At 51.1% G+C, this 27283-nt stretch overlaps 1 protein-coding gene across 1 annotated transcript; it reads left to right on the top strand.

Moving 5' to 3' along the window:
* The first annotated feature begins 374 nt into the window (after positions 1 to 374).
* Positions 375 to 25411, top strand: LOC142465729 (solute carrier family 22 member 6-A-like). The gene is made up of 11 exons (XM_075569974.1): positions 375 to 790; positions 2014 to 3325; positions 4029 to 4132; positions 4477 to 4631; positions 7375 to 7543; positions 8708 to 8831; positions 9362 to 9477; positions 9711 to 9925; positions 12728 to 12836; positions 21522 to 21725; positions 25090 to 25411. The coding sequence occupies exons 2-11, from the start codon at positions 2942 to 2944 to the stop codon at positions 25172 to 25174; spliced, it is 1665 nt and encodes a 554-aa protein (XP_075426089.1). The 5' UTR covers positions 375 to 790; positions 2014 to 2941; the 3' UTR covers positions 25175 to 25411.
* Positions 25412 to 27283: the final 1872 nt, after the last annotated feature.

Here is a 27283-nt window from a genome sequence, read left to right as displayed (position 1 = left end):
TAGACAGAACAGTGTGTATGTGTATTATACACAGAGCAGTGTGTATGTTTGTTATATACAGGGCAGTGTGTATGTGAGTGTTATATACAGAGCAGTGTGTATCTATTATAGACAGAGCAGTGTGTATATATGCTATACACAGAGCAGTGTGTATGTGAGTTTTATATACAGAGCAGTGTATACATTGTGTTATACACAGAGCAGCCTGCCCTATACACAGAGTACCTCACCTGTTTATTACATAAACCCATCACCCTCTGCCCCCTTAATGCACTTTGCTCGACTTTACAGTTACATGCACACGGTCTCTGCACATTCCCCACATTTTCCGCTCCCCTCATTAATCCCCCGCTGATCAGTGAAAGTTTAACCCAAGCTCCTTATAAAATCCCCGGGCGGATTCTGGGACACAGGAGATCCAGCGTACGGGTCAGTATCCTGCACGGAACCTCCAAATACAGAACATCTAAATCAAGAGCATCCGATGCGTCACATCCTGTCCGGATCGCCTTAGAACCCTGACCGGATCGCCTTAGAACCCTGACCGGATCGCCTTAGAACCCTGACCGGATCGCCTTAGAACCCTGACAGGATCGCCTTAGAATCCTGACTGGATCACCATAGAATCCTGTCCGGATCGCCTTAGAACCCTGACCGGATCACCATAGAATCCTGTCCGGATCGCCTTAGACTCCTGACTGGATCGCCTTACAATCCTGACTAGATCACGAGTCCCGAGTTTCTCACTGGATGATCCTTTAATTCCGGACTGGGTTCCTGAATACTGCAGGTACTGTATAAAATGCACAGGTTATTCACAGTCTATACAGAGTATAGATATAGTGACTCCTTGCCCCGCAAAGCTTGCAATCTAATAGGTATACAGCGCTCAGTGACTCCCTGCCCTGCAGAGCTTACAATCTAATAGGTATACAGCGCTCAGTGACTCCCTGCCCTGCAGAGCTTACAATCTGATAGGTATACAGCGCTCAGTGACTCCCTGCCCTGCAGAGCTTACAATCCAATAGGTATACAGCGCTCAGTGACTCCCTGCCCTGCAGAGCTTACAATCTAATAGGTATACAGCGCTCAGTGACTCCCTGCCCTGCAGAGCTTACAATCTAATAGGTATACAGCGCTGTGACTCCCTGCCCTGCAGAGCTTACAATCTAATAGGTATACAGCGCTCAGTGACTCCCTGCCCGGCAGAACTCACAATCTAATAGGTATACAGTGCTCAGTGACTCTCTGCCTTGCAGAGCTTACAATCTAATAGGTATACAGCGCTCAGTGACTCCCATCCCTGCAGAGCGTATGATCTAATAGGTATATACAACGCTCAGTGACTCCCTTCCCTACAGAGCTTACAATCTAATAGGTATACAGCATTCAGTGACTCCCTGCCCTGCAGAGCTTACAATCTAATAGGTATATACAGTGCTCAGTGACTTCCTGCCCTGCAGAGCTTACAATCTAATAGGTATACAGCGCTCAGTGACTCCCTGCCCTGCAGAGCTTACAATCTAATAGGTATATACAGTGCTCAGTGACTCCCATCCCTGCAGAGCGTATGATCTAATAGGTATATACAACGCTCAGTGACTCCCTTCCCTACAGAGCTTACAATCTAATAGGTATACAGCGTTCAGTGACTCCCTGCCCTGCAGAGCTTACAATCTAATAGGTATATACAGTGCTCAGTGACTTCCTGCCCTGCAGAGCTTACAATCTAATAGGTATACAGCGCTCAGTGACTCCCTGCCCTGCAGAGCTTACAATCTAATAGGTATATACAGTGCTCAGTGACTCCCTGCCCTGCAGAGCTTACAATCTAATAGGTATACAGCGCTCAGTGACTCCCTGCCCTGCAGAGCTTACAATCTAATAGGTATATACAGTGCTCAGTGACTCCCTGCCCTGCAGAGCTTACAATCTAATAGGTATATACAGCACTCAGTGACTCCCTGTCCTGCAGAGCTTACCATCTGAAATGTAACTGATGTTTTCTTGCAGTTTTCTGGATAGTGAACGCTGTTTTTAGAGAGAGAAGATAGACTGACCGTAATCGTAAATGATGTTCTACAGCACAATAAGAAATACAATGGAAATCTCCTTATAATGTTCTGGATTTTCTAGAAAGACAAGACGAAGAAAATAAAATCTCCAATATCTGGAATTCTGGTGTCGCTCTTAAATTTTGTCCGAGAGGAGAGAGCTGGTGAATATGTATTTTCAGGCACTCTGAGTTTTTCTAGAGAGGGTTAGGGTCACATCTTATAAAAGAGACCTTCTTCAGTCTCAAACCCTTGTACAGTTGATATGTTTGTACCTTACTCTTTCTGGGACCATTTTTTGAGACAATATTTAGAGTTTTACCAAAGCAAATGTGGATTATAACGTTAGCCTGAGTTATTTTTTTTTCAGGAAGAAACATTTTTAATATTGTGAATTCAAGATCCGAGGGAGAAATGCTTATATACATATTTCCTAGCGATGAATGATCAGTAAGCATCGGCTTTCTTTAGCTTATTTAGTAGACATGTTGCTTCTGGTGTCCTGAGTAGGTTTTTCTGGAAATAGGACCTAGAACCTGGGGTTTCCATATCCTGAATGTAATACATATTTTCTAGAAATATTCTGTTTTGTAAGAAAATATGGAATATTGAGTTGACGTCATCTAAAATTCTTATCATCTTAAATCCTGCTGCTGAGTGTAAGGATATATTCTTGAGGGCTCTTGAGTTCCTTAGGAAAGAGAATAAGAAACACTTTGAATTTGCATGACCTTCAAAAAATAGCCATTATTCCCAATATCTTGAGTTCTACAAGGGGGGCATCCTGGTTATTGTTCTCTAGAGAGAAAAGCTGAGATTCCACAGGCACAACATCTCGGTCCTTTGGTGAAAGAGAAAAGGGAGGTCAAATCACAGGTCTTTCCACCATGGCATTTGCCGATCTCTTGGAGAGGGTTGGAGGCATGGGACGCTTCCAAATCATAGAAGTGACCTTGCTGCTCATTCCCATATTGCTGATGGCAAGTCACAACCTTCTGCAGAACTTTACTGCAGCAATACCGGACCACAAATGCAGAGACAACGACACAAGAGCGTTCAATGCCAACGTGAGTAGGGAGGGCTGGCTGAGGGCGTTTGCCCCACTGGATGGCAAGGGGCGGCCCGAGAGATGCCTGGAGTTTGTGGAGGTGACGTGGAGGATGGTGGGCTCCAATGCCACATGGCACAATGCCACAGGTGTGAAGACGAGGATGTGCACTGAAGGATGGGAGTATGACAGGAGTGAGTTCAGTTCAACCATTATAATGGAGGTGAGTGGAAGAGTGATACATGGTGGCAAGAACAGCCCATAGGGTGACCCATCCAGACAGTTCCTCCCCCCACAGGGTGACACATTGACACAGATAGAATGGAGATATGAGTATGTACCTTCCCCTGTCGAGCAACATAGTGAACAAGACAGAATAGAGCTATGAGCTGTCTGTCCCTCCCCCCGCAGTGTGACAGTGACACAGACAGAAGAGAGCTATGAGTCTGTCCCTCCCCCCATAGGGTGACACAGTGACACAGACAGAAGGGAGCTATGCGTCTGTCCCTCCCCCCGCAGGGTGACACAGTGACACAGACAGATGGGAGCTATGAGTCTGTCCCTCTTCCCGCAGGGTGACACAGTGACACAGACAGAAGGGAGTTATGAGTCTGTCCCTCCCCCCGCAGGGTGACACACTGACAGACAGAAGGGAGCTATGAGTCTGTCCCTCCCCCCACAGGGTGACACAGTGACACAGACAGAAGGGAGTTATGAGTCTGTCCCTCCCCCCGCAGGGTGACACAGTGACACAGACAGAAGGGAGCTATGAGCCTGTCCCTCCCCTCACAGGGTGACACAGTGACACAGACAGAGGGGAGCTAGGAGTCTGTCCCTCCCCTCACAGGGTGACATGGTAACTGAAAGTAAAAGTGCTTTCTGGCACTTGGGAAGTAGAGTTACCTTATGAGTGATTGCATTTGTAGTGGGACTTGGTGTGTGGCAGCAGAAATAAAAGACAGTTGGCTCAGTCCATTTATATGGCGGGAGTTTTGGTGGGAGCCATCATCCTAGGAGGTCTCTCAGACAGGTGAGTAATTTCTGCTGCCCCCTCATACCCCCTGACACAGGATGCTGCCCCCTCATACCCCCTGACACAGGATGCTGCCCCCTCATACCCCCTGACACAGGATGCTGCCCCCTCATACCCCCTGACACAGACTGCTGCCCCCTCTTACTCCCTGACACAGACTGCCAACCCCTATTATGCTGACACAGACCGCTGCCATCTCGTATCCCCTGGCAAAACCTTGTCCTCCTCCTACCCCCTGACACAAGCTACTACCCCATTCCACCCAATGACACAGGTTGCCGCCCCCTTTTGCCCATTGACACATGCTGTTGTTCATGCAAAGGATTCTGGGATTCCCTTAGGTATGGGCGCAGGGCGCTGATAATCTGGTCTTACTTACAAATGGCGGTCAGCGGGACCTGCGCGGCCTTCTCACCGAATTACATCTCCTATTGTGTTTTCCGCTTTTTAACTGGCATGGCACTGTCTGGAATCGGGCTGAACACGACGGCACTAAGTAGGTGGGGGAGGCTGGCACTGCTGCTCTGTGTGTGAGATATGGGCTGGCACTGCTGCTCTGTGTGTGAGATATGGGCTGGCACTGCTGCTCTGTGTGTGAGATATGGGCTGGCACTGCTGCTATGTGTGAGATATGAGGCTGGCACTGCTGCTCTGTGTGTGAGATATGGGCTGGCACTGCTGCTCTGTGTGTGAGATATGAGGCTGGCACTGCTGCTCTGTGTGTGAGATATGAGGCTGGCACTGCTGCTCTGTGTGTGAGATATGAGGCTGGCACTGCTGCTCTGTGTGTGAGATATGAGGCTGGCACTGCTGCTCTGTGTGGGAGATATGAGGCTGGCACTGCTGCTCTGTGTGTGAGATATGAGGCTGGCACTGCTGCTCTGTGTGTGAGATATGAGGCTGGCACTGCTGCTCTGTGTGTGAGATATGAGGCTGGCACTGCTGCTATGTGTGTGAGATATGGGCTGGCACTGCTGCTCTGTGTGTGAGATATGGGCTGGCACTGCTGCTCTGTGTGTGAGATATGAGGCTGGCACTGCTGCTCTGTGTGTGAGATATGAGGCTGGCACTGCTGCTCTGTGTGTGAGATATGAGGCTGGCACTGCTGCTCTGTGTGTGAGATATGAGGCTGGCACTGCTGCTCTGTGTGTGAGATATGGGCTGGCACTGCTGCTCTGTGTGTGAGATATGAGGCTGGCACTGCTGCTCTGTGTGTTAGATATGGGCTGGCACTGCTGCTATGTGTGTGAGATATGAGGCTGGCACTGCTGCTCTGTGTGTGAGATATGGGCTGGCACTGCTGCTATGTGTGAGATATGAGGCTGGCACTGCTGCTCTGTGTGTGAGATATGAGGCTGGCAGTGCTGTTCTGTGTGTGAGATATGAGGCTGGCACTGCTGCTCTGTGTGTGAGATATGAGGCTGGCACTGCTGCTCTGTGTGTGAGATATGAGGCTGGCACTGCTGCTCTGTGTGTGAGATATGAGGCTGGCACTGCTGCTCTGTGTGTGAGATATGAGGCTGGCACTGCTGCTCTGTGTGTGAGATATGAGGCTGGCACTGCTGCTCTGTGTGTGAGATATGAGGCTGGCACTGCTGCTCTGTGTGTGAGATATGAGGCTGGCACACAGAGCAGCAGTGCCAGCCTCATATCTCACACACAGAGCAGCAGTGCCAGCCCATATCTCACACACAGAGCAGCACTGCCAGCCCATATCTCACACACAGAGCAGCAGTGCCAGCCCATATCTCACACACAGAGCAGCAATGCCAGCCCATATCTCACACACAGAGCAGCAGTGCCAGCCTCATATCTCACACACAGAGCAGCAGTGCCAGCCCATATCTCACACCGCTGTTCTGTGTGTAGATATGAGGCTGGCACTGCTGCTATGTGTGTGAGATATGGGCTGGCACTACTGTTCTGTGTGTGAGATATGGGCTGGCACTACTGTTCTGTGTGTGAGATATGAGGCTGGCACTGCTGCTCTGTGTGTGAGATATGGGCTGGCACTGCTGCTCTGTGTGTGAGATATGAGGCTGGCACTGCTGCTCTGTGTGTGAGATATGAGGCTGGCACTGCTGCTCTGTTTGTGAGATATGGGCTGGCACTGCTGCTCTGTGTGTGAGATATGAGGCTGGCACTGCTGTTCTGTGTGTGAGATATGAGGCTGGCACTGCTGTTCTGTTTGTGAGATATGGGCTGGCACTGCTGCTCTGTTTGTGAGATATGAGGCTGGCACTGCTGTTCTGTGTGTGAGATATGAGGCTGGCACTGCTGTTCTGTTTGTGAGATATGGGCTGGCACTGCTGCTATGTGTGTGAGATATGGGCTGGCACTGCTGCTCTGTGTGTGAGATATGGGCTGGCACTATTGTTCTGTGTGTGAGATATGAGGCTGGCATTGCTGCTCTGTGTGTGAGATATGGGCTGGCACTGCTGCTCTGTGTGTGAGATATGGGCTGGCACTGCTGCTCTGTGTGTGAGATATGGGCTGGCACTGCTGCTCTGTGTGTGAGATATGAGGCTGGCACTGCTGCTCTGTGTGTGAGATATGAGGCTGGCACTGCTGCTCTGTGTGTGAGATATGGGCTGGCACTGCTGCTCTGTGTGGGAGATATGAGGCTGGCACTGCTGCTCTGTGGGTGAGATATGAGGCTGGCACTGCTGCTCTGTGTGTGAGATATGAGGCTGGCACAGCTGCTCTGTGTTTGAGATATGAGGCTGGCACTGCTGCTCCGTGGGTGAGATATGAGGCTGGCACTGCTGCTCTGTGGGTGAGATATGAGGCTGGCAATGCTGCTCTGTGTGTGAGATATGAGGCTGGCACTGCTGCTCTGTGGGTGAGAAATGAGGCTGGCACTGCTGTTCTGTGTGTGAGATATGAGGCTGGCACTGCTGTTCTGTGTGTGAGATATGAGGAGAAGGAGTAGCTCAGTGAGTAACGACACTCACTGGCACTGAGTTTGAAGCAGGGGAACCTGGTTCAATTCCTGGTGTTGGCTTCTTGTGACCTTGGGCAAGTCACTTTATCTCCCTGTGCAGGGAGTGTGTCTGCAAAACATCTCTGTAAAGCAATGCGTAAAACTAGCAGCGCTATACAATAATATGCTATTATATGAGGCTGGCGCTGTTCTGTGTGATGGGTATGGCTGGTGATGGGTAAGGCTGGTACGGCCTGCTGTTTGTAGATGGCTGGAATTGCCCACTCTGTAGCTGTGCTATTTTTCTCTCTTGCAGTTGTGGAGTGGATTCCCACTAAAGTTCGCACTATCACAGGCACCATGGCAGGATATTGTTACACAGTCGGGCAGCTGCTCCTGGCAGGATTAGCATATGCCATCCCAGACTGGCGCTGGCTGCAGTTCACTATCACTTTACCATTTTTCATCTTCTTTTTGTACTCCTGGTAAGAACAGAGCTCTGGTACCTCTAGGGCTGGCATATAGGATAGAGCCTAGAACTTTTAGAACAGGCGCAGGAGAGACACAGCCTGGCACCTCTGCTGCAACAGGGGATACAGAGTTGGCATATCTAGGGCTAGCACAGAAGATGCACAGCCTGGTACCTATAGGGTTGGCACAGGGATATAGAGCCTGGCACCTCTAGGGCTGGATACAGAGATATAGAGCCGGGCACCTATTGGGCTGGACATAGGGATGCCCGGTACCTCTTGTGCTAGATACAAGGATAGAGAGCCTGGCACCTCTGGGGCTGGCATAGGCACACAGAGCCTGGCATCTCTTGGTCTGGATACAGGGATAGAGAGCCTGGCACCTCTTGGGCTGGACATAGGGTTACAGAGCCTGGCACCTCTTGTGCTGGACATATGGATACAGAGCCTGGCACCTCTTGGTCTGGATACAGGGATAGAGAGCCTGGCACCTCTTGGTCTGGATACAGGGATAGAGAGCCTGGCACCTCTTGGGCTGGATACAGGGATAGAGAGCCTGGCACCTCTTGGTCTGGATACAGGGATAGAGAGCCTGGCACCTCTTGGTCTGGATACAGGGATAGAGAGCCTGGCACCTCTTGGTCTGGATACAGGGATAGAGAGCCTGGCACCTCTTGGGCTCGATACAGGGATAGAGAGCCTGGCACCTCTTGGTCTGGATACAGGGATAGAGAGCCTGGCACCTCTTGGTCTGGATACAGGGATAGAGAGCCTGGCACCTCTTGGGCTGGATACAGGGATAGAGAGCCTGGCACCTCTTGGTCTGGATACATGGATAGAGAGCCTGGCACCTCTTGGTCTGGATACAGGGATAGAGAGCCTGGCACCTCTTGGTCTGGATACAGGGATAGAGAGCCTGGCACCTCTTGGTCTGGATACAGGGATAGAGAGCCTGGCACCTCTTGGGCTGGACACAGGGATAGAGAGCCTGGCACCTCTTGGTCTGGATACAGGGATAGAGAGCCTGACACCGCTTGGTCTGGATACAGGGATAGAGAGCCTGACACCTCTTGGTCTGGATACAGGGATAGAGAGCCTGACACCTCTTGGTCTGGATACAGGGATAGAGAGCCTGGCACCTCTATAATAGGTATGTATCTGCTCCAACTCCCCTCCCAGGTGGATCCCTGAGTCTGCACGCTGGCTCGTTCTCACCGGAAAACCCGACCGAGCCGTCAAAGTGCTAAAGAAAGTGGCAAAGATCAATAGAAAGACAGAAGAGGGCAACAATCTCACACTGGAGGTATACTGGGTTATTAGCAATGTGAGGGGGAGGGGGAGGGGGTGGCACTGCCACGTGCTGTACCCACGCTGGGTAGCAAACTTCATGTTGTAGAAGTGTGTGTAGAGTGGGGGGGGGGGAATGTGGTGGGGGAGGGGGTGCAGCTGTCTTTGTGACAGTGTCACCCTGCGGGGGGAGGGACAGACTCATAGCTCCCTTCTGTCTGTGTCACTGTGTCACCCTTCGGGAGGAGGGACAGGCTCATAGCTCCCTTCTGTCTGTGTCACTGTGTCACCCTGCGGGGGGAGGGACAGGCTCATAGCTCGCTTCTGTCTGTGTCACTGTAACACCCTGCGGGGGGAGGGACAGATTCATAGCTCCCTTCTGTCTGTGTCACTGTGTCATCCTGCGGGGGGTGAGGGACAGACGCATAGCTCCCTTCTGTCTGTCACCGTGTCACCCTTTTGTGGGAGGGACAGAATGGATGTCCCATAGCTCTCTCCTGTCTGTCATTAAGTTGACGTTGCACTCTACCCTCCTCTCACTTCCAGACGCTGAAGATTAACATGATGAAAGAAATGGCTTGTGGGAATTCCAGTTTTACTGTGTTAGACTTGGTCCGAACCAGCGCTGTACGCAGAATATCCTGTGGAGTCAGCTTTGTGTGGTAAGATGGCAGCCAGAGTGACAAGACTCATAGCTCCCTTCTATGTGTCGCCCTGCAGTGGGAGGGACAAACTGGATGGTTCTAAGTTCCCCTCTGTCGGTAGAACAGTGTCCCTCTGCAATGGATAGGACAGACTTCATGTTCCATAGCTCCCTTCTCTGTGTGCTACTCTTCAGTGGCAGGGGCAGACTCCCCCTCTCTCTCTATCACTCCCCTCTCCTGCTCTTCTTAAGGTTTTCCACCAGCTTTGCTTATTACGGGCTGGCCATGGACCTGCAGAAATTTGGCCTCAGCATCTACCTCATCCAGATCATCTTCGGGGCTATTGACATCCCGGCCAAGCTGGTGTCCACCATGTGCATGATCTTCATCGGCCGGAGGGTCACACAGGTCTGCTCCCTTTTGATAGGGGGGCTGGCTATCCTGGCAAATATCTTTGTGCCGTATGGTGAGTCACTAAAATGTACCCTTTTCATTGAAAGTCTGTTTTACTCATTAGAAGGCAGTCTCACTCATTAGAAGGTGGTGTCACTCATTGGTAGACAGTCTCACTCATTGGAAGGCAGTCTCCCTCATTGGAAAGCAGTCTCACTCATTAGAAGGCAGTCACATTAGACAGCAGTCTCACTCATTGGTAGGCAGTCTCACTCATTGGTAGACAGTCTCACTCATTGGTAGACAGTCTCACTCATTGGAAGGCAGTCTCCCTCATTAGAAGGCAGTCTCCCTCATTAGAAGGCAGTCTCACTCTTTAGAAGGAAGTCTCACTCTTTAGAAGGCAGTCTCACTCACTAGAAGGCAGTGTCACTCACTAGAAGGCAGTCTCCCTCACTAGAAGGCAGTGGCATTAACTAGAAGGCAATGTCACTCACTAAAAGGCAGTGTCACTCACTAGAAGGCAGTGTCACTCACTAGAAGGCAGTGTCACTCACTTGAAGGCAGTCTCCCTCACTAGAAGGCCTTCTCCCTCACTAGAAGGCAGTGTCACTCACTAGAAGGCAGTGTCACTCACTAGAAGGCAGTGTCACTCACTAGAATGCAGTCTCCCTCACTAGAAGGGAGTCTCACTCACTAGAAGGCAGTCTCACTCACTAGAAGGCAGTGTCATTCACTAGAAGGCAGTCTCACTCACTAGAAGGCAGTGTCACTCACTAGAAGGTTGTCTCATTCATTAGCGAGACTCATACTGTACATGATAAGGTAGTCTCACTCACTAGAAGACAGCCCCGCTCATTAGAGACAACCTCACCTATGAGGAGACAGTCTTGCTCAATGGAAGGCAGTCTCACCCATTGGAAGGCAGTCTCACTCATTGGAAGCAGTGTCAGTCACTAGAAGGCAGTGTCACTCACTAGAAGGCAGTGTCACTCACTAGAAAGCAGTCTCCCTCACTAGAAGGCAGTGTCACTCACTAGAAGACAGTCTCCCTCACTAGAAGGCAGTCTCCCTCACTAGAAGGCAGTGTCACTCACTAGAAGGCAGTCTCCCTCACTAGAAGGCAGTGTCACTCACTAGAAGGTGGTCTCCATCACTAGAAGGCGGTCTCCCTCACTAGAAGGCAGTGTCACTCACTAGAAGGCAATCTCCCTCACTAGAAGGCAGTCTCCCTCACTAGAAAGCAGTGTCACTCACTAGAAGGCAGTCTCCCTCACTAGAAGGCAGTCTCCCTCACTAGAAGGCAGTCTCCCTCACTAGAAGGCAGTCTCCCTCACTAGAAGGCAGTGTCACTCACTAGAAGGTAGTGTCACTCACTAAAAGGCAGTGTCACTGGCTAAAAGGTAGTGTCACTCACTAGAATGCAGTCTCCCTCACTAGAAGTCAGTGTCACTCACTAGAAGGCAGTGTCACTCACTAAAGGCAGTCTCCCTCACTAGAAGGCAGCGTCACTCACTAGAAGGTAGCGGCACTCACTAAAAGGCAGTGTCACTCACTAAAAAGCAGTGTCACTCACTAGAATGCAGTCTCCCTCACTAGAAGTCAGTGTCACTCACTAGAAGGCAGTCTCACTCTTTAGAAGGCAGTGTCACTCACTAGAAGTCAGTCTACCTCACTAGAAGGCAGTGTCACTCACTAGAAGGTAGCGTCACTCACTAAAAGGCAGTCTCCATCACTAGAAGGCGGTCTCCCTCACTAGAAGGCAGTGTCACTCACTAGAAGGCAGTCTCCCTCACTAGAAGGCAGTCTCCCTCACTAGAAGGCAGTGTCACTCACTAGAAGGCAGTCTCCCTCACTAGAAGGCAGTGTGACACACTAGAAGACAGTCTCCCTCACTAGAAGGCAGTGTCACTCACTAGAATGCAGTCTCTCTCACTAGAAGGCAGTGTCACTCACTAGAAGGCAGTCTCCCTCACTAGAAGGCAGTGTCACTCACTAGAAGGTAGCGTCACTCACTAAAAGGCAGTCTCCATCACTAGAAGGCAGTCTCCCTCACTAGAAGGCAGTGTCACTCACTAGAAGGCAGTCTCCCTCACTAGAAGGCAGTCTCCCTCACTAGAAGGCAGTGTCACTCACTAGAAGGCAGTCTCCCTCACTAGAAGGCAGTGTCACTTACTAGAAGGCAGTCTCCCTCACTAGAAGGCAGTGTCACACACTAGAAGACAGTCTCCCTCACTAGAAGGCAGTCTCCCTCACTAGAAGGCAGTGTCACTCACTAGAATGCAGTCTCCCTCACTAGAAGGGAGTGTCACTCACTAGAAGGCAGTGTCACTCACTAGAAGGTTGTCTCATTCATTAGCGAGACTCATACTGTACATGATAAGGCAGTCTCACTCACTAGAAGGCAGTGTCACTCACTAGAATGCAGTCTCCCTCACTAGAAGGGAGTGTCACTCACTAGAAGGCAGTGTCACTCACTAGAAGGTTGTCTCATTCATTAGCGAGACTCATACTGTACATGATAAGGCAGTGTCACTCACTAGAAGGCAGTGTCACTCACTAGAATGCAGTCTCCCTCACTAGAAGGGAGTGTCACTCACTAGAAGGCAGTGTCACTCACTAGAAGGTTGTCTCATTCATTAGCGAGACTCATACTGTACATGATAAGGTAGTCTCACTCACTAGAAGACAGCCCCGCTCATTAGAGACAACTTCGCCCATTAGGAGTCAGTCTTGCTCATTGGAAGGCAGTCTCACTCATTGGAAGCAGTCTCATCCATTGGAAGCAGTCTCATCCATTGGAAGGCAGTCTCACTCACTAGAAGTCAGTCTATCTCATTGAGTGTGTGTCAGTGGCCTCTTTCATCTCTTATAGACCAGCAGATGGCGCGCACCTGTTTGGCTGTTTTTGGGAAGGGCTGCTTGGCTGCATCTTTTAGCTGTGCATTCCTCTACACCTCAGAGATGTACCCCACGGTTATAAGGTGGGTGACCTGGGTCAAAGGGTTAAGTGAGTGCCACCACTGGGTGTAGGAACACGTGAGGATTTGTGTATGATCTACCTTATACCACCAGGGGGGGTGCAACCACACCTAGTACTGCTTATATACAGACAGGGGGGAACTAGAGCCTATGGCTGGGGTGCGTAAACTGCAGGGGGCGCAACGGTTACAGAGGCCCTGCGCTCTTCCCCAAGGCATTAAAATAAAATTCTGGGGGACCGCACGAGGCCTCTGTAACTTCTCTTACCTTGGCATCGGTAGACACGCCGCCATGGCAACGTGACCTCACATGACCCCGCGGCGTCATTTGACGCTGGAGCCAAGGTGGCGGGAGTGGGGAGGGGGTGGGCGAGCAGCGGGGCGCAGGGCAAAAAGTTTGCAACCTCCTGGCCTATGGGCCATGGAGTCTGTCCCTGCGACCTCTTGGTGACAGTGACCCACAGACAGAGCAGAAGGGGGTGGGGGGGGGAGTTCCCAGCACTCACTGTTGAATGGAGAAAAGGAGATCAAAATGGAGGATATGCCAAAAATATTTAATACATGAATAAATCAAATGAAGCAAAAGGTGCAAAACTCTGGATAACGCCACACACACAATCAGGATATCACTGAGGCACAGAATAACTCATGATAGATGGGGAAAGGGAGATAACACAGAGATAGGGAGAGAGGAAACCATGAAAAGGGAGGAGGGGAAGGTAAAATAATAGGGAAAATAGGGGGGCAACATTTCAGGGCAACAGCCCCTTCCTCAGGCCCCTTCCCAGAGGTCCTAAAGACCAGAGGTATTTCCCTTCAACCCTGTGAACAAGTAGCTTAAATCCCCAGGGCTGCGTCCATAGAGAGTGCAGCCGTGCGAAGGCGCGCGGAGGCTGAGGGAAAGCGGGTGCTTTCCCTGGCCTTAGTACTCGGGCCGTGGGGGGCGTTCCCAGTGACCTCACAGAGCTGGTTTGCCCTCATTGGGCGAACCACTCACGTGATCGCCTTATCGCGCCAGAAATCAGTTTTAACTGATTTCTCGCATATCGCGCGCCCCCTCCTGCCTCTGCGCGCACACGCCCGCACGCCGCATGGATGCGATCACTGCCTTGAGGCCGTCTGATCGCGCAGCGTGCGGACACGTCCATACAATGGACGCAGCCTAACACAGTAGTAGTGCCACCAGTAACATGAGAATGTAAGAGTAACAGTCACTCGAGCTCCTAATAGGCAGCACCAGAGCAATCACTACAGTGTGTCAAAAAAGATGCCAATGGCAATAGTCCAGAGAATAACAAAGCAATCAGTGTATCCCTAAATGTGCCAAAGGTAAAAGTCCAGAGAATCCAGTACTGGGAGGACAATCCGAGCAATCTAAACATCAATATGTCTAAGGCAAATGTCCGGAACAGTCAGCCATAGCAGAGGAGAGAGCAGTTTAGTTATATGCTGCACTTTGGTTCGGGCGTCTCGGTGAAGAACCACTCTGCTTGTCGTCCTTCTGCAGATGCAACGGGGCTGTTGTTTCTACAGACAGAGCAGGGTCTATGTAAACATAGAGAAAAGTGTATTTTGACGCATTGCTCAGTGTTTTGGAGCAGCGTTGTGGCGTGTATAAGAACAGGGTCTCACATCTGATGCAGAATGTTAGATTTACGCCACTTCAGATGTGGAGGATTTGGGGGCAAATAAAAGGCAAAATGAATAGTGCAGAGAGACGCAGAATGTGATAAATCTCATTATACTCTGTGCCCCATGTAACTCCCCCAACTCCTCCTACTGACTCTCCCCAAGGTGCAAGCTGGGGCAGAGACGCATAATGTGATGCATCTCATTATAATCTGTGCCCCGTGTAACTCCCCCAACTCCTCCTACTGACTCTCCCCCAAGGTGCAAGCTGGGGCAGAGACGCATAATATGATGCATCTCATTATAATCTGTGCCCCGTGTAACTCCCCCAACTCCTCCTACTGACTTTCCCCAAGGTGCAAGCTGGGGCAGAGACGCAGAATGTGATACATCTAATTATAATCTGTGCACCATGTACCTCCCCCCAACTCCTCCTACTGACTCTCCCCAAGGTGCAAGCTGGGGCAGAGACGCAGAATGTGATACATCTCATTAGAATCTGTGCCCCGTGTAACTCCCCCAACTTCTCCTACTGAGTCTCCCCAAGGTGCAAGCTGGGGCAGAGACGCAGAATGTGATACATCTCATTATAATCTGTGCACCATGTAACTCCCCCAACTCCTCCTACTGACTCTCCCCAAGGTGCAAGCTGGACAGAGACGCAGAATGTGATACATCTAATTATAATCTGTGCACCATGTAACTCCCCCCAACTCCTCCTACTGACTCTCCCCAAGGAGCATGCTGGGGCAGAGACACAGAATGTGATACTGTACATCTCATTATAATCTGTGCACCATGTAACTCCCCCCAACTCCTCCTACTGACTCTCCCCAAGGTGCAAGCTGGGACAGAGACGCCTAATGTGATAAATCTCATTATAATGTGTGCACCATGTAACTCCCCCCAACTCCTCCTACTGACTCTCCCCAAGGTGCAAGCTGGGGCAGAGACGCAGAATGTGATACATCTAATTATAATCTGTGCACCATGTAACTCCCCCCAACTCCTCCTACTGACTCCCCCCAAGGTACATGCTGGGGCAGAGACGCAGAATGTGATACATCTCATTATAATCTGTGCACCATGTAACTCCCCCCAAACTCCTCCTACTGACTCTCCCCAAGGTGCAAGCTGGGGCAGAGACACAGAATGTGATACATCTCATTATATTCTGTGCACCATGTAACTCCCCCCCAACTCCTCCTACTGACTCTCCCCAAGGTGCAGGCTGGGGCAGAGACGCAGAATGTGATACATCTCATTATAATCTGTGCACCATGTAACTCCCCCCAACTCCTCCTACTGACTCTCCCCAAGGTGCAAGCTGGGGCAGAGACGCAGAATGTGATACATCTAATTATAATCTGTGCACCATGTAACTCCCCCCAACTCCTCCTACTGACTCTCCCCAAGGTGCAAGCTGGACAGAGACGCAGAATGTGATACATCTAATTATAATCTGTGCACCATGTAACTCCCCCCAACTCCTCCTACTGACTCTCCCCAAGGAGCATGCTGGGGCAGAGACACAGAATGTGATACTGTACATCTCATTATAATCTGTGCACCATGTAACTCCCCCCAACTCCTCCTACTGACTCTCCCCAAGGTGCAAGCTGGGACAGAGACGCAGAATGTGATACATCTCATTATAATGTGTGCACCATGTAACTCCCCCCAACTCCTCCTACTGACTCTCCCCAAGGTGCAAGCTGGGGCAGAGACGCAGAATGTGATACATCTCATTATAATCTGTGCCCCATGTAACTCCTCCCCAACTCCTCCTACTGACTCTCCCCAAGGTGCAAACTGGGGCAGAGACGCAGAATGTGATACATCTAATTATAATCTGTGCACCATGTAACTCCCCCCAACTCCTCCTACTGACTCTCCCCAAGGTGCAAGTTGGGGCAGAGACGCAGAATGTGATACATCTCATTATAATCTGTGCACCATGTAACTCCCCCCAACTCCTCCTACTAACTCTCCCCAAGGTGCAAGCTGGGGCAGAGACGCAGAATGTGATACATCTCATTATAACCTGTGCACCATGTAACTCCCCCCAACTCCTCCTACTGACTCTCCCCAAGGTGCAAACTGGGGCAGAGACGCAGAATGTGATACATCTCATTAGAATCTGTGCACCATGTAACTCCCCCCAACTCCTCCTACTGACTCCCCCCAAGGTGGAAGCTGGGGTAGAGACGCAGAATGTGATACATCTCATTATAATCTGTGCACCATGTAACTCCCCCCAACTCCTCCTACTGACTCTCCCCAAGGTGCAAGCTGGGGCAGAGACACAGAATGTGATACATCTCATTATAATCTGTGCACCATGTAACTCCCCCCCAACTCCTCCTACTGACTCTCCCCAAGGTGCAGGCTGGGGCAGAGACGCAGAATGTGATACATCTCATTATAATCTGTGCACCATGTAACTCCCCCCAACTCCTCCTACTGACTCTCCCCAAGGTGCAAGCTGGGGCAGAGACGCAGAATGTGATACATCTAATTATAATCTGTGCACCATGTAACTCCCCCCAACTCCTCCTACTGACTCTCCCCAAGGAGCATGCTGGGGCAGACACAGAATGTGATACTGTACATCTCATTATAATCTGTGCACCATGTAACTCCCCCCAACTCCTCCTACTGACTCTCCCCAAGGTGCAAGCTGGGACAGAGACGCAGAATGTGATACATCTCATTATAATGTGTGCACCATGTAACTCCCCCCCAACTCCTCCTACTGACTCTCCCCAAGGTGCAAGCTGGGGCAGAGACGCAGAATGTGATACATCTCATTATAATCTGTGCCCCATGTAACTCCTCCCCAACTCCTCCTACTGACTCTCCCCAAGGTGCAAGCTGGGGCAGAGACGCAGAATGTGATACATCTAATTATAATCTGTGCACCATGTAACTCCCCCCAACTCCTCCTACTGACTCTCCCCAAGGTGCAAGTTGGGGCAGAGACGCAGAATGTGATACATCTCATTATAATCTGTGCACCATGTAACTCCCCCCAACTCCTCCTACTAACTCTCCCCAAGGTGCAAGCTGGGGCAGAGACGCAGAATGTGATACATCTCATTATAACCTGTGCACCATGTAACTCCCCCCAACTCCTCCTACTGACTCTCCCCAAGGTGCAAACTGGGGCAGAGACGCAGAATGTGATACATCTCATTAGAATCTGTGCACCATGTAACTCCCCCCAACTCCTCCTACTGACTCCCCCCAAGGTGGAAGCTGGGGTAGAGACGCAGAATGTGATACATCTCATTATAATCTGTGCACCCTGTAACTCCCACCCAACTCCTCCTACTGACTCTCCCCTAGGTGCATGCTGGGGCAGAGACGCAGAATGTGATACATCTCATTAGAATCTGTGCACCATGTAACTCCCCCCAACTCCTTCTACTGACTTCCCCAAGGTGGAAGCTGGGGCAGAGACGCAGAATGTGATACATCTCATTATAATCTGTGCCCCCTGTAACTCCCCCCAACTCCTCCTACTGACTCTCCCCTAGGTGCATGCTGGGGCAGAGACGCAGAATGTGATACATCTCATTAGAATCTGTGCACCATGTAACTCCCCCCAACTCCTCCTACTGACTTCCCCAAGGTTCATGCTGGGGCAGAGACGCAGAATGTGATACATCTCATTATAATCTGTGCACCCTGTAACTCCCCCAACTCCTCCTACTGACTCTCCCCAAGGTGCAGGCTGGGCAGAGACGCAGAATGTGATACATCTCATTATAATCTGTGCCCCCTGTAACTCCCCCAACTCCTCCTACTGACTCCCCCCAAGGTGGAAGCTGGGGTAGAGACGCAGAATGTGATACATCTCATTATAATCTGTGCACCCTGTAACTCCCACCCAACTCCTCCTACTGACTCTCCCCTAGGTGCATGCTGGGGCAGAGACGCAGAATGTGATACATCTCATTAGAATCTGTGCACCCTGTAACTCCCCCAACTCCTCCTACTGACTCTCCCCAAGGTGCAGGCTGGGGCAGAGACGCAGAATGTGATACATCTCATTATAATCTGTGCACCGTGTAACTCCCCCAACTCCTCCTACTGACTCTCCCCAAGGTGCAGGCTGGGGCAGAGACGCAGAATGTGATACATCTCATTATAATCTGTGCCCCATGTAACTCCTCCCCAACTCCTCCTACTGACTCTCCCCAAGGTGCAGGCTGGGGCAGAGACGCAGAATGTGATACATCTCATTATAATCTGTGCCCCATGTAACTCCCCCCACCTCCTCCTACTGACTCTCCCCAAGGTGCAGGCTGGGGCAGAGACACAGAATGTGATACATCTCATTATAATCTATGCCCCCTGTAACTCCCCCAACTCCTCCTACTGACTCTCCCCAAGGTGCAGGCTGGGGCAGAGACGCAGAATGTGATGCACCTCATTATAATCTGTGCCCCATGTAACTCCCCCAACTCCTCCTACTGACTCTCCCCAAGGTGCAAGCTGGGGCAGAGAAATGCAGAATGTGCTACATCTCATTATGCAGACTGGTGGACATTGGAGTAAAATGCTTTAAAACAGGGGTGCGCAAAGTGGGGGGCGCTCCCGGCGGGGGGGGGGGGGGACGGAGAATTTCCAGGGGTCTACAGCTACAGTGGCCCCGTGCTCTCCCACAAGGCATTTAAATTAAATGCTGAGGGTACCGCGCGAGGCCTCTGCAGCTTCTCTTACCTGATTTTCATAGGGTTGCCAGGTGTCCGGTATTGAACCGGACAGCCCGGTATTTGGTTACTCTGTCCGGTAAAAAATGAGAGATAATACCGAACATGTATGTGTGTGAGACATGTATGTGTGGGGGGGGGGGGGCACATGTATGTGTGTGTGAGACATGTATGTGTGGGGGGGGGGCACATGTATGTGCCGGTATTAGGTCTCCGGACTTAGTAACCAATCGCGGGATTTCCACTGAGAAGGGAGGGAGCAGGGCTGCTGCTGCTAGGGGGCTGGGCTGCTTCCTCCATCCTGATTGGCTGCATTACACAGCAGCAGCCGATCAGGATGGAGGTGGCAGGAGCCTGGGGGTGGGGCCAAAGAGCGGAGGACAGGCATGGAGCAGAGAGAGGTGAGGCTGTGTCATGTCTCCTGTGTCCTGCCTGTCCTGTACTGTGTGTCCTGCCTGTCCTGTACTGTGTGTCCTGCCTGTCCTGTGTGTACTGCCTGTGTACTGTGTGTCCTGCCTGTCCTGTGTGTACTGCCTGTGTACTGTGTGTCCTGCCTGTCCTGTGTGTACTGCCTGTGTACAATATGTCCTGTGTGTACTGTGTGTCCTGCCTGTGTACTGTGTGTCCTACATGTGTACTGTGTGTCCTGTCTGTGTCCTGTGTGTACTGTGTGTCCTGTCTGTGTCCTGTCTGTGTCCTGTGTGTACTGTGTGTCCTGTCTCTGTCCTGTCTGTACTGTGTGTCCTGTCTGTGTCCTGTCTGTGTCCTGTGTGTACTGTGTGTCCTGCCTGTGTACTGTGTGTCCTACATGTGTACTGTGTGTCCTGTCTGTGTCCTGTGTGTACTGTGTGTCCTGTCTGTGTCCTGTGTGTATTTGTTCTATTTTTTCCTGGTGTGTATTTGTACTTGTACTGTTTTGTGTGTGTGTGGCTGTTTCCCTGGCTGTCCTGTGGGGGTGATAATGACAGGGAGTGGGGGAGGGGGGGGGGTGATAGGATGAAGGGAGGGTGGTGAGAGAGGATGAAGGAGGGGGTGATAATGACAAGGAAGGGAGGTGAGAAGATGAAGGAAGGGGGGGGGGGCGAGAGGATGAAGACGGGGTTGACAGAGGATGAAGGGGGTGGGTGTCAGAGGATGAAGGGGGTGTGGGTGAGAGGATGAGGGGGTGAGAGGATGAAGGAAGGAGGTGAGAGAGGATGAAGGGGCTTGGGGTGAGAGAGGATGAAGAGTTGGGGGTGAGAGGATGAAGGGAGGGTGTGAGAGAGGATGAAGGGGGGTGAGGGAGGATAAAGTGGGGGTGAGAGGATAAAGGGAGGGGTGGGAGAGGCTGAAGGGAGAGGGGGTGAGAGGATGAAAGGAAGGGGGTGAGAGGTTGAAGGGAGGGGGGGTGATAGAGGATGAAGAGAGGGGGTGAGAGAGGATAAAGAGAGGGGGATGAGAGAGGATAAAGGGGAGGGGTTGAGAGGATGAAGGAGGGTGAGAGGATGAAGGGAGGGGGGAGAGAGGAAGAAGGGAGGGAGGATGAGAGGCTGAAGGGAGGGGGTGAGAGAGGGTGAGGGGAGGGGAGGTGAGAGGACGAGGGGGTGGGAGGGTGAGAGAATAAGGGGAGAGAGAGGATGAGGACGGGATGAAGTATTGCTCACTCTGGGCCTGTATGACTGCAGGTAAGTTATTTATAAATGATCTGACCATTACGTCATTTGTTGTAAATTTCACTCCAAGCGTGCACCAATTTGCACTATTTCATATTCTATTTCCTAAAAAAATCCTCGGAAGGGCGCTCCCTCCCACTCTCTCCCAAGACCCCTCCCCAGCTTTTCTACGAAACAGAATATAAAGTGGTGCAAATTGGTGAATACTCGGAGTGAAATTTAGAAAAAAAATGACGTAACAGTCAGGTTATAAATAACACCGATTCTCGCGCGCGTCGCAGCTTTCACCATTGTGGCCAGTATTTTTGGACAAGCCACCTGGCAACCCTAGGAGCAGGATAAAAACCTTGCGCACCCCTGCTTTAAAACACAGGTGCAGGGGGAAAGTCCCTGGTTTTGCTACAAACTTGCCTCGATACACGAGTCTGTCCCTCCCACAGCAGGATGGTACAGTGACACAGACACTAATGGATTATTAATCTGTCCCACCTCCCCAGGTGACACAGTGACATAGAGACAAAGTGACATAGGGACAAAGTGACACAGAGACACAGTGACATAAAGACATAGTGACATAGTGAGCAGAGAAGCAGGGAGCTATGGCCCATCAATTCTTTCAAGACGCAGTAGCACTAGATTAGATGAAACACGGTGTACATAACGCTAACATATATATGACATGTTCTCAGACAGAGCGGTTTGGGTCTGGCCAGTACCATGGCACGCCTGGGTGGCATCGTTGCCCCTCTCGTTAAGATGCTGGGTGAGTTCTACCCATTCCTGCCCCTGCTCATATACGGAGGCGCCCCTATAATATCCGGACTCGTCGCCTGCTTCCTCCCGGAGACCGTCAACCAGCCCTTGCCGGACACCATCGATGAAGTGGAGAAGAGGTACGGTGCCCAATAAGTGCCAGCTTTCACTTACAAGAGGCTTTATATCTGGGGTGAAGGAGAGAGGGGGAGCAAAGGGAGAGAAGAGAAGGGAGCAGAGGGAAAGAGGGGGGAGCAGAGGGAGAGGGGGGAGCAGATGGAGAAGAAGGGAGCAAAGGGAGAGAGGAGAGAGTGGGGAGCAAAATGAGAGGCGGAGGGAGTGGGGGGAGAGAGGGGGAGGAGAGAGATAGTGGGGAGCAAAAGGAGAGAGGGGAGCAGAGGGGGAGCAAAGGAAGAGAAGAGAGCAGAAGGAAAGAGGGGGGAGAAGAGGCAGAGAGAGGGGAGCAAAAGGAGAAAGAGGGAGCAGAGGGAGAGAGGAAGGAGCAAAAGGAGAAAGGGGGAGCAGAGAGAGAGAGTAGGGAGCAAAGGGATAGAGGAGGAAGGAGAAGAGGATGAGAGGGGACCAGAGGGGGAGCAAAGGGAGAGAGGAGGGAGAAAGGGGGGAGCAATGGGACAGAGCAGGGGGGAGCAGAGGGAGAGAGAGGGGTGCAAAGGGAGGGGAGCAGAGAGAGAGAGAGGGAGGGAGCAGAGGGAGAGAAGGAGGAGAGGGGATCAGAGGGAGAGAAGGGGGAGCAAAAGGAGAGGGGAACAGAGGGAAAGAGAGGAGGGGGAGCAGAGGGAGAGACGGGGAGCAGAGGAAAAGGGCGGAGAAGAGGGAGAGGGGTGCATGAGGAGAGAGGATGGAGAAAGGGGGAGCAGAGGGAGAGGGGGTAGCAGAGAGATGGGCAAGCAGAGGGAGAGGGGGAGCTTAGAGAGAGAGAGAGAGAGAGAGAGAGAGGGTGGAGTTGTGGGAGAGAGGAGGAAAAAGGGAGAGAAGAAGAGGGAGAGAGGAGGAGGAAAAAGGGAGAGAAGAAGAGGGAGAGAGGAGGAGGTACTGTAGCAGAGGGAGAGGGGAAGGATCAGAGGGGGAGAGGTACATAGGGAGAGAGGAGGGAGCAAAAGGAGAGACGGGGAGCAAAGGAATAGAGTGGGGAGCAGAGGGAGATACAGGGAGAAGAGGGGGAGCAGAGAGAGAGGGGGAGCAGAGGGAGATAGTGGGGAGTAGAGGGAGATAGTACATGGAGAGGGGGGGTCAGAAAGAGAGAGAGAGGGTGGGGAGCAGAGGGAGAGAACGAGGAGAGGTACAGACAAAAAAGTAGCTTTGTACTGTATGAGCATCAAGGATATTTCCCCCCACCCCCTTCCTCTTTAAATATATCTATTCCAAGCGGTGCCGGAGAGGAGTTGGGGCTTTGGGAGTGAATGAGGTTAACAGCTGTTCGTACATTAAAGCACAAAAAGGCTTATTCTCGTAGCTCCGAAGTGTGACAAATCGCTTCTAAAGTGCCCTTTCCAATGGGATGGGCATGCAGTGCTATTCTGTAAGCCCTTCTCGCATGTCCAATCTGCACCCACCGGTTTGTCAAAAAAAATAAACCCTCCAATTCGGTTTTTAAAAAAAAAACTATAACTGCTATTCTCGTAGCTCCGTTATGCAAACCCGGTCTAAAAACTCGCTTTTTTCTCACGCCATCGCAAGGGCGCCAGGATTGATATCGCGCGTTACATCCAGAGCCCAAAATATGGGTTTGTTGAGAGAGCAAACCCCATAACATAATCAGACTGGGAATGGAGTTTGCACCAACTCAGGTGATCCCGCTTCTAAAGCACGTACAATCGGGCGGTTTGTTACTTTTTTAGAAGCGGTTTAGAAGAAGTGTTTTGCAATAGAGAATAGGGTTTTTTTCCTTACATTTCATTCCGCTGCTTCTGAACATCCCAAACCGTCCAGTTTCGCAAAAACAACTTCGGTGCTACTGGAATAAGCCCCGTAGTGTCATCTCTATCACTGCCTTATCTGCGTCTCTCTGCAACTTTACCCTTTTCTCTCTCTCTGTCCCCTCTGCGTCTCTTCCTTGTAACGGCCTCTTTCTCTCTGTCCCCTCTGCGTCTCTTCCTTGTGACGGCCTCTCTCTGTCCATGTCCCCTCTGCGTCCTGTCCTTGTGACGGCCTCTTTTTCTCTGTCCCATCTGCATCTCTCCCTTGTGACGGCCTCTTTCTCTCTGTCCCCTCTGCGTCTCTCCCTTGTGACGGCCTCTTTCTCTCTGTCCCCTCTGCGTCTCTCCCTTGTGACGGCCTCTTTCTCTCTGTCCCCTCTGCGTCTCTCCCTTGTGACGGCCTCTTTTTCTGTCCCCTCTGTGTCTCTTCCTTGTGACGGCCTCTTTTTCTCTGTCCCCTCTGCGTCTCTCCCTTGTGACGGCCTCTTTCTCTGTCCCCTCTGCGTCTCTTCCTTGTGACGGCCTCATTTTCGGTCCCCTCTGCGTCTCTCCCTTGTGACGGCCTCTTTTTCTCTGTCCCCTCTGCGTCTCTCCCTTGTGATGGCCTCTTTTTCTCTGTCCCCTCTGCGTCTCTTCCTTGTGACGGCCTCTCTCTCTGTCCCCTCTGCGTCTCTCCCCTGTGACGGCCTCTTTCTCTGTCCCCTCTGCGTCTCTTCCTTGTGACGGCCTCATTTTCGGTCCCCTCTGCGTCTCTTCCTTGTGACGGCCTCTCTCTCTGTCCCCTCTGCGTCTCTCCCTTGTGACGGCCTCTTTTTCTCTGTCCCCTCTGCGTCTCTTCCTTGTGACGGCCTCTTTTTCTCTGTCCCCTCTGCATCTCTCCCTTGTGACGGCCTCTTTCTCTCTGTCCCCTCTGCGTCTCTCCCTTGTGACGGCCTCTCTCTCTGTCCCCTCTGCGTCTCTCCCTTGTGATGGCCTCTTTTTCTCTGTCCCCTCTGCGTCTCTTCCTTGTGACGGCCTCTCTCTCTGTCCCCTCTGCGTCTCTCCCTTGTGATGGCCTCTTTTTCTCTGTCCCCTCTGCGTCTCTTCCTTGTGACGGCCTCTCTCTCTGTCCCCTCTGCGTCTCTCCCTTGTGATGGCCTCTTTTTCTCTGTCCCCTCTGCGTCTCTTCCTTGTGACCGCCTCTCTCTCTGTCCCCTCTGCGTCTCTCCCTTGTGACGGCCTCTTTTTCTCTGTCCCCTCTGCGTCTCTTCCTTGTGACGGCCTCTTTTTCTCTGTCCCCTCTGCATCTCTCCCTTGTGACGGCCTCTTTCTCTCTGTCCCCTCTGCGTCTCTTCCTTGTGACGGCCTCTCTCTCTGTCCCCTCTGCGTCTCTCCCTTGTGACGGCCTCTTTTTCACTGTTCCCTCTCCGTCTTGTTCTTGTGGCCTCTTTTTCTCTGTCCCTTGTGCTTTAAGTTGTACAGCTCCGCTGACAATCTAGATTGCAGGGCTCAGGGGGCAGCCGCGCTGTACATCAGCAGCTACACTGACCAATTAGATTGTAAGCTCTTCTTCATTCTCCTGACGCAGCATGAAACCACCAGGAAAAGAGGAGCGCAAGGAGATTGTACCCCTACAAACCTTGAAGATAGACCCTACAAGGCAGACAGCGTGAGATTGACTGGGAGAAATAAACATGGTGGATCAGATCATTTGCACAGACACAGAGGTGTCACTCTGTGTATTAGAAAGTGTTCCTCTGCCCCTGTCTCTGTATTAAGAGGTGTCTCTGTGTATTAGCAGGTGTCCCTCTACTCTTGCGTCTGTATTAGGAGGCTTCTCCCTGTTTATTAGGGAGTGTTCCTCTGCTCCTGTCTGTGTAAATACAGTATATTAAAAGTTTGGATTCAAAGCCGGTTCTTGTGTGATTCTTGGCTGGTACACCTTGTTCTCCCTATCACCCTCTTTGTTTGTCACACTCTGTTTCTCGCCCATTCACCCCCCTCCCTATTCCCTTCAACTTCTAATCTCATTCTTTCTCTTTCCTCTCTTATCTTATTATTTCCTCTTCTTCCAATAAATGTATGTCTTTCTTATATTGTTTCTTGTCTCTTATTCGTAATGTATCCTGATGTCCATCTATGAGAAGGTGAGAGGTATGTGTGACAGACAGACAGATACACACAGATAGATAATAATACTTGTTTGTTCTTGTATAGCACTGCTAGCTTTACAGAGACATTTTGCAGGCACAGGTCCCTGCCCCGTGGAGCTTACAATTTATGTTTTTGTGCCTGAGGCACAGGGAGATAAAGTGACTTGCCCAAGGTCACAAGGAGCTGACACCGGGAATTGAACCAGACTCCCCTGCTTCACACTCAGGGGGTCATGCACTAAGCAGTGATAAGTGCTTTTAAGTGAGATAAAAAGCCACTATAGTGTGATATTGCCTGCTGAGAAATTCACAAAACAGTGATAAGTCTTTTAAGTGAGATAAATGCCTTTATAGCGTGATATTGCCTGCTATGAGATTCACAAAGCAGTGATAAGTGCTTCTAAGTGGGAAAAAATGCCATTATAGCATGATACTGCAGTGTTATCACTGCTTTGTGAATCTCACAACAGGCAGTATCACGCTATAAAGGCATGTATCTCACTTAGAAGCACTTATCACTGCTTTGTGCATAGCACCCAGAAAACCCACTTACCACTGCTTAGTGCATGACCCCCTCTGTGACAGAGTCAGTGGGGGCTATGCACTAAGCAGTGAGCTTTTACGCTTGAGTCTGACATTTTGACTCGCACGTAACAAAGTGAAGCCAAACGCGGGATTCATTAACAAGTGAAGCCCATTTTGGTACAAAATCCTGCCAGATCGCACAAGCTGCTTTTTCCCCCCCTGCTATCGGCCTGTGAATTCTATAGCGCGATTGGTGATAGAAAAAAAAGCCACCTGGAAGAACTGCATGATGATGCTGCGTCTCCATGCACGGCTCTTACAGGCAATCGCACAGTATAAATATACATTTTAATAATGTGCAGGGGGTCTCCTGAGCTGAACCGCATTAGTTTCAGCCTCGGGGACCGCCTACTTCATGAGATACAGGCCCCGTTACGGGGTGCCGGAATCCCCTGTGCTTTTAAATCTACCGCGTCACGTGACCGGGGGATTTAAATCCTGCAGGGGGATACCGGCCCCCCCACAACGGGCCTGCATCTCATGAAGTAGGGGGTCCCTGAGGCTGAAACCAATGCGGTCCAGCTCAGGAGACCCCTGCTCATGTACACCAGTATCAAAACACACATAACAAAAAATAATTCATTACAGTAGCGGATATCCGCTATGATAATGAAGCTGCATTAATGTAATTTTTATTAATAGTGTCCGGGAGCAGGGGGTCTCCTGAGATAAACCGCATTGTTTACAACCTCGGGGACCCCCTGCTTCCCGAGATACAGGCCTAGAAATGGGGCGCCGTTATCTCCTCCATTATTTAAATCTCCCGCGTCATGTGACGCGGACGCTTTAAAAATGGCGGCGACCTTGGCATCCGATGCCCCATATCGGTGCCTGTAACTCGTGAAGCAGAAATCAAAGCGGCTCAAAGCATAGGAATGTTACTATAGGCCGGTGGGGGGGCCTCGGGTGGTCCCCGTGGGTGTCCGTGGGCCCTCGGGTGGTCCCTGCAGGTGTACGGGGGTCCTCGCTGGTCTGCGGTACCAATCCTGTGTTTAAAAAAATTAATTACAAAATCGGGAAATAAATACACCCCCTCCCCCACCT

Source organism: Ascaphus truei, chromosome 14, assembly GCF_040206685.1.
Source record: "Ascaphus truei isolate aAscTru1 chromosome 14, aAscTru1.hap1, whole genome shotgun sequence".
NCBI classification, from domain to species: domain Eukaryota; kingdom Metazoa; phylum Chordata; class Amphibia; order Anura; family Ascaphidae; genus Ascaphus; species Ascaphus truei.
The sequence above is the reverse complement of the archived record's forward strand: the minus strand, read 5'-3'. Positions and strand labels throughout refer to the sequence as shown.

Bases quoted from the DNA above. Each gene is read 5' to 3' on its own strand.
- LOC142465729 (XM_075569974.1), top strand. From the start codon at position 2,942: ATGGCATTTGCCGATCTCTTGGAGAGGGTTGGAGGCATGGGACGCTTC. The intron at 9,478-9,710 runs GTAAGATGGCAG...GCTCTTCTTAAG, and splicing joins TGTGGAGTCAGCTTTGTGTG to GTTTTCCACCAGCTTTGCTT. The intron at 21,726-25,089 runs GTACGGTGCCCA...CTCCTGACGCAG, and splicing joins ATCGATGAAGTGGAGAAGAG to CATGAAACCACCAGGAAAAG.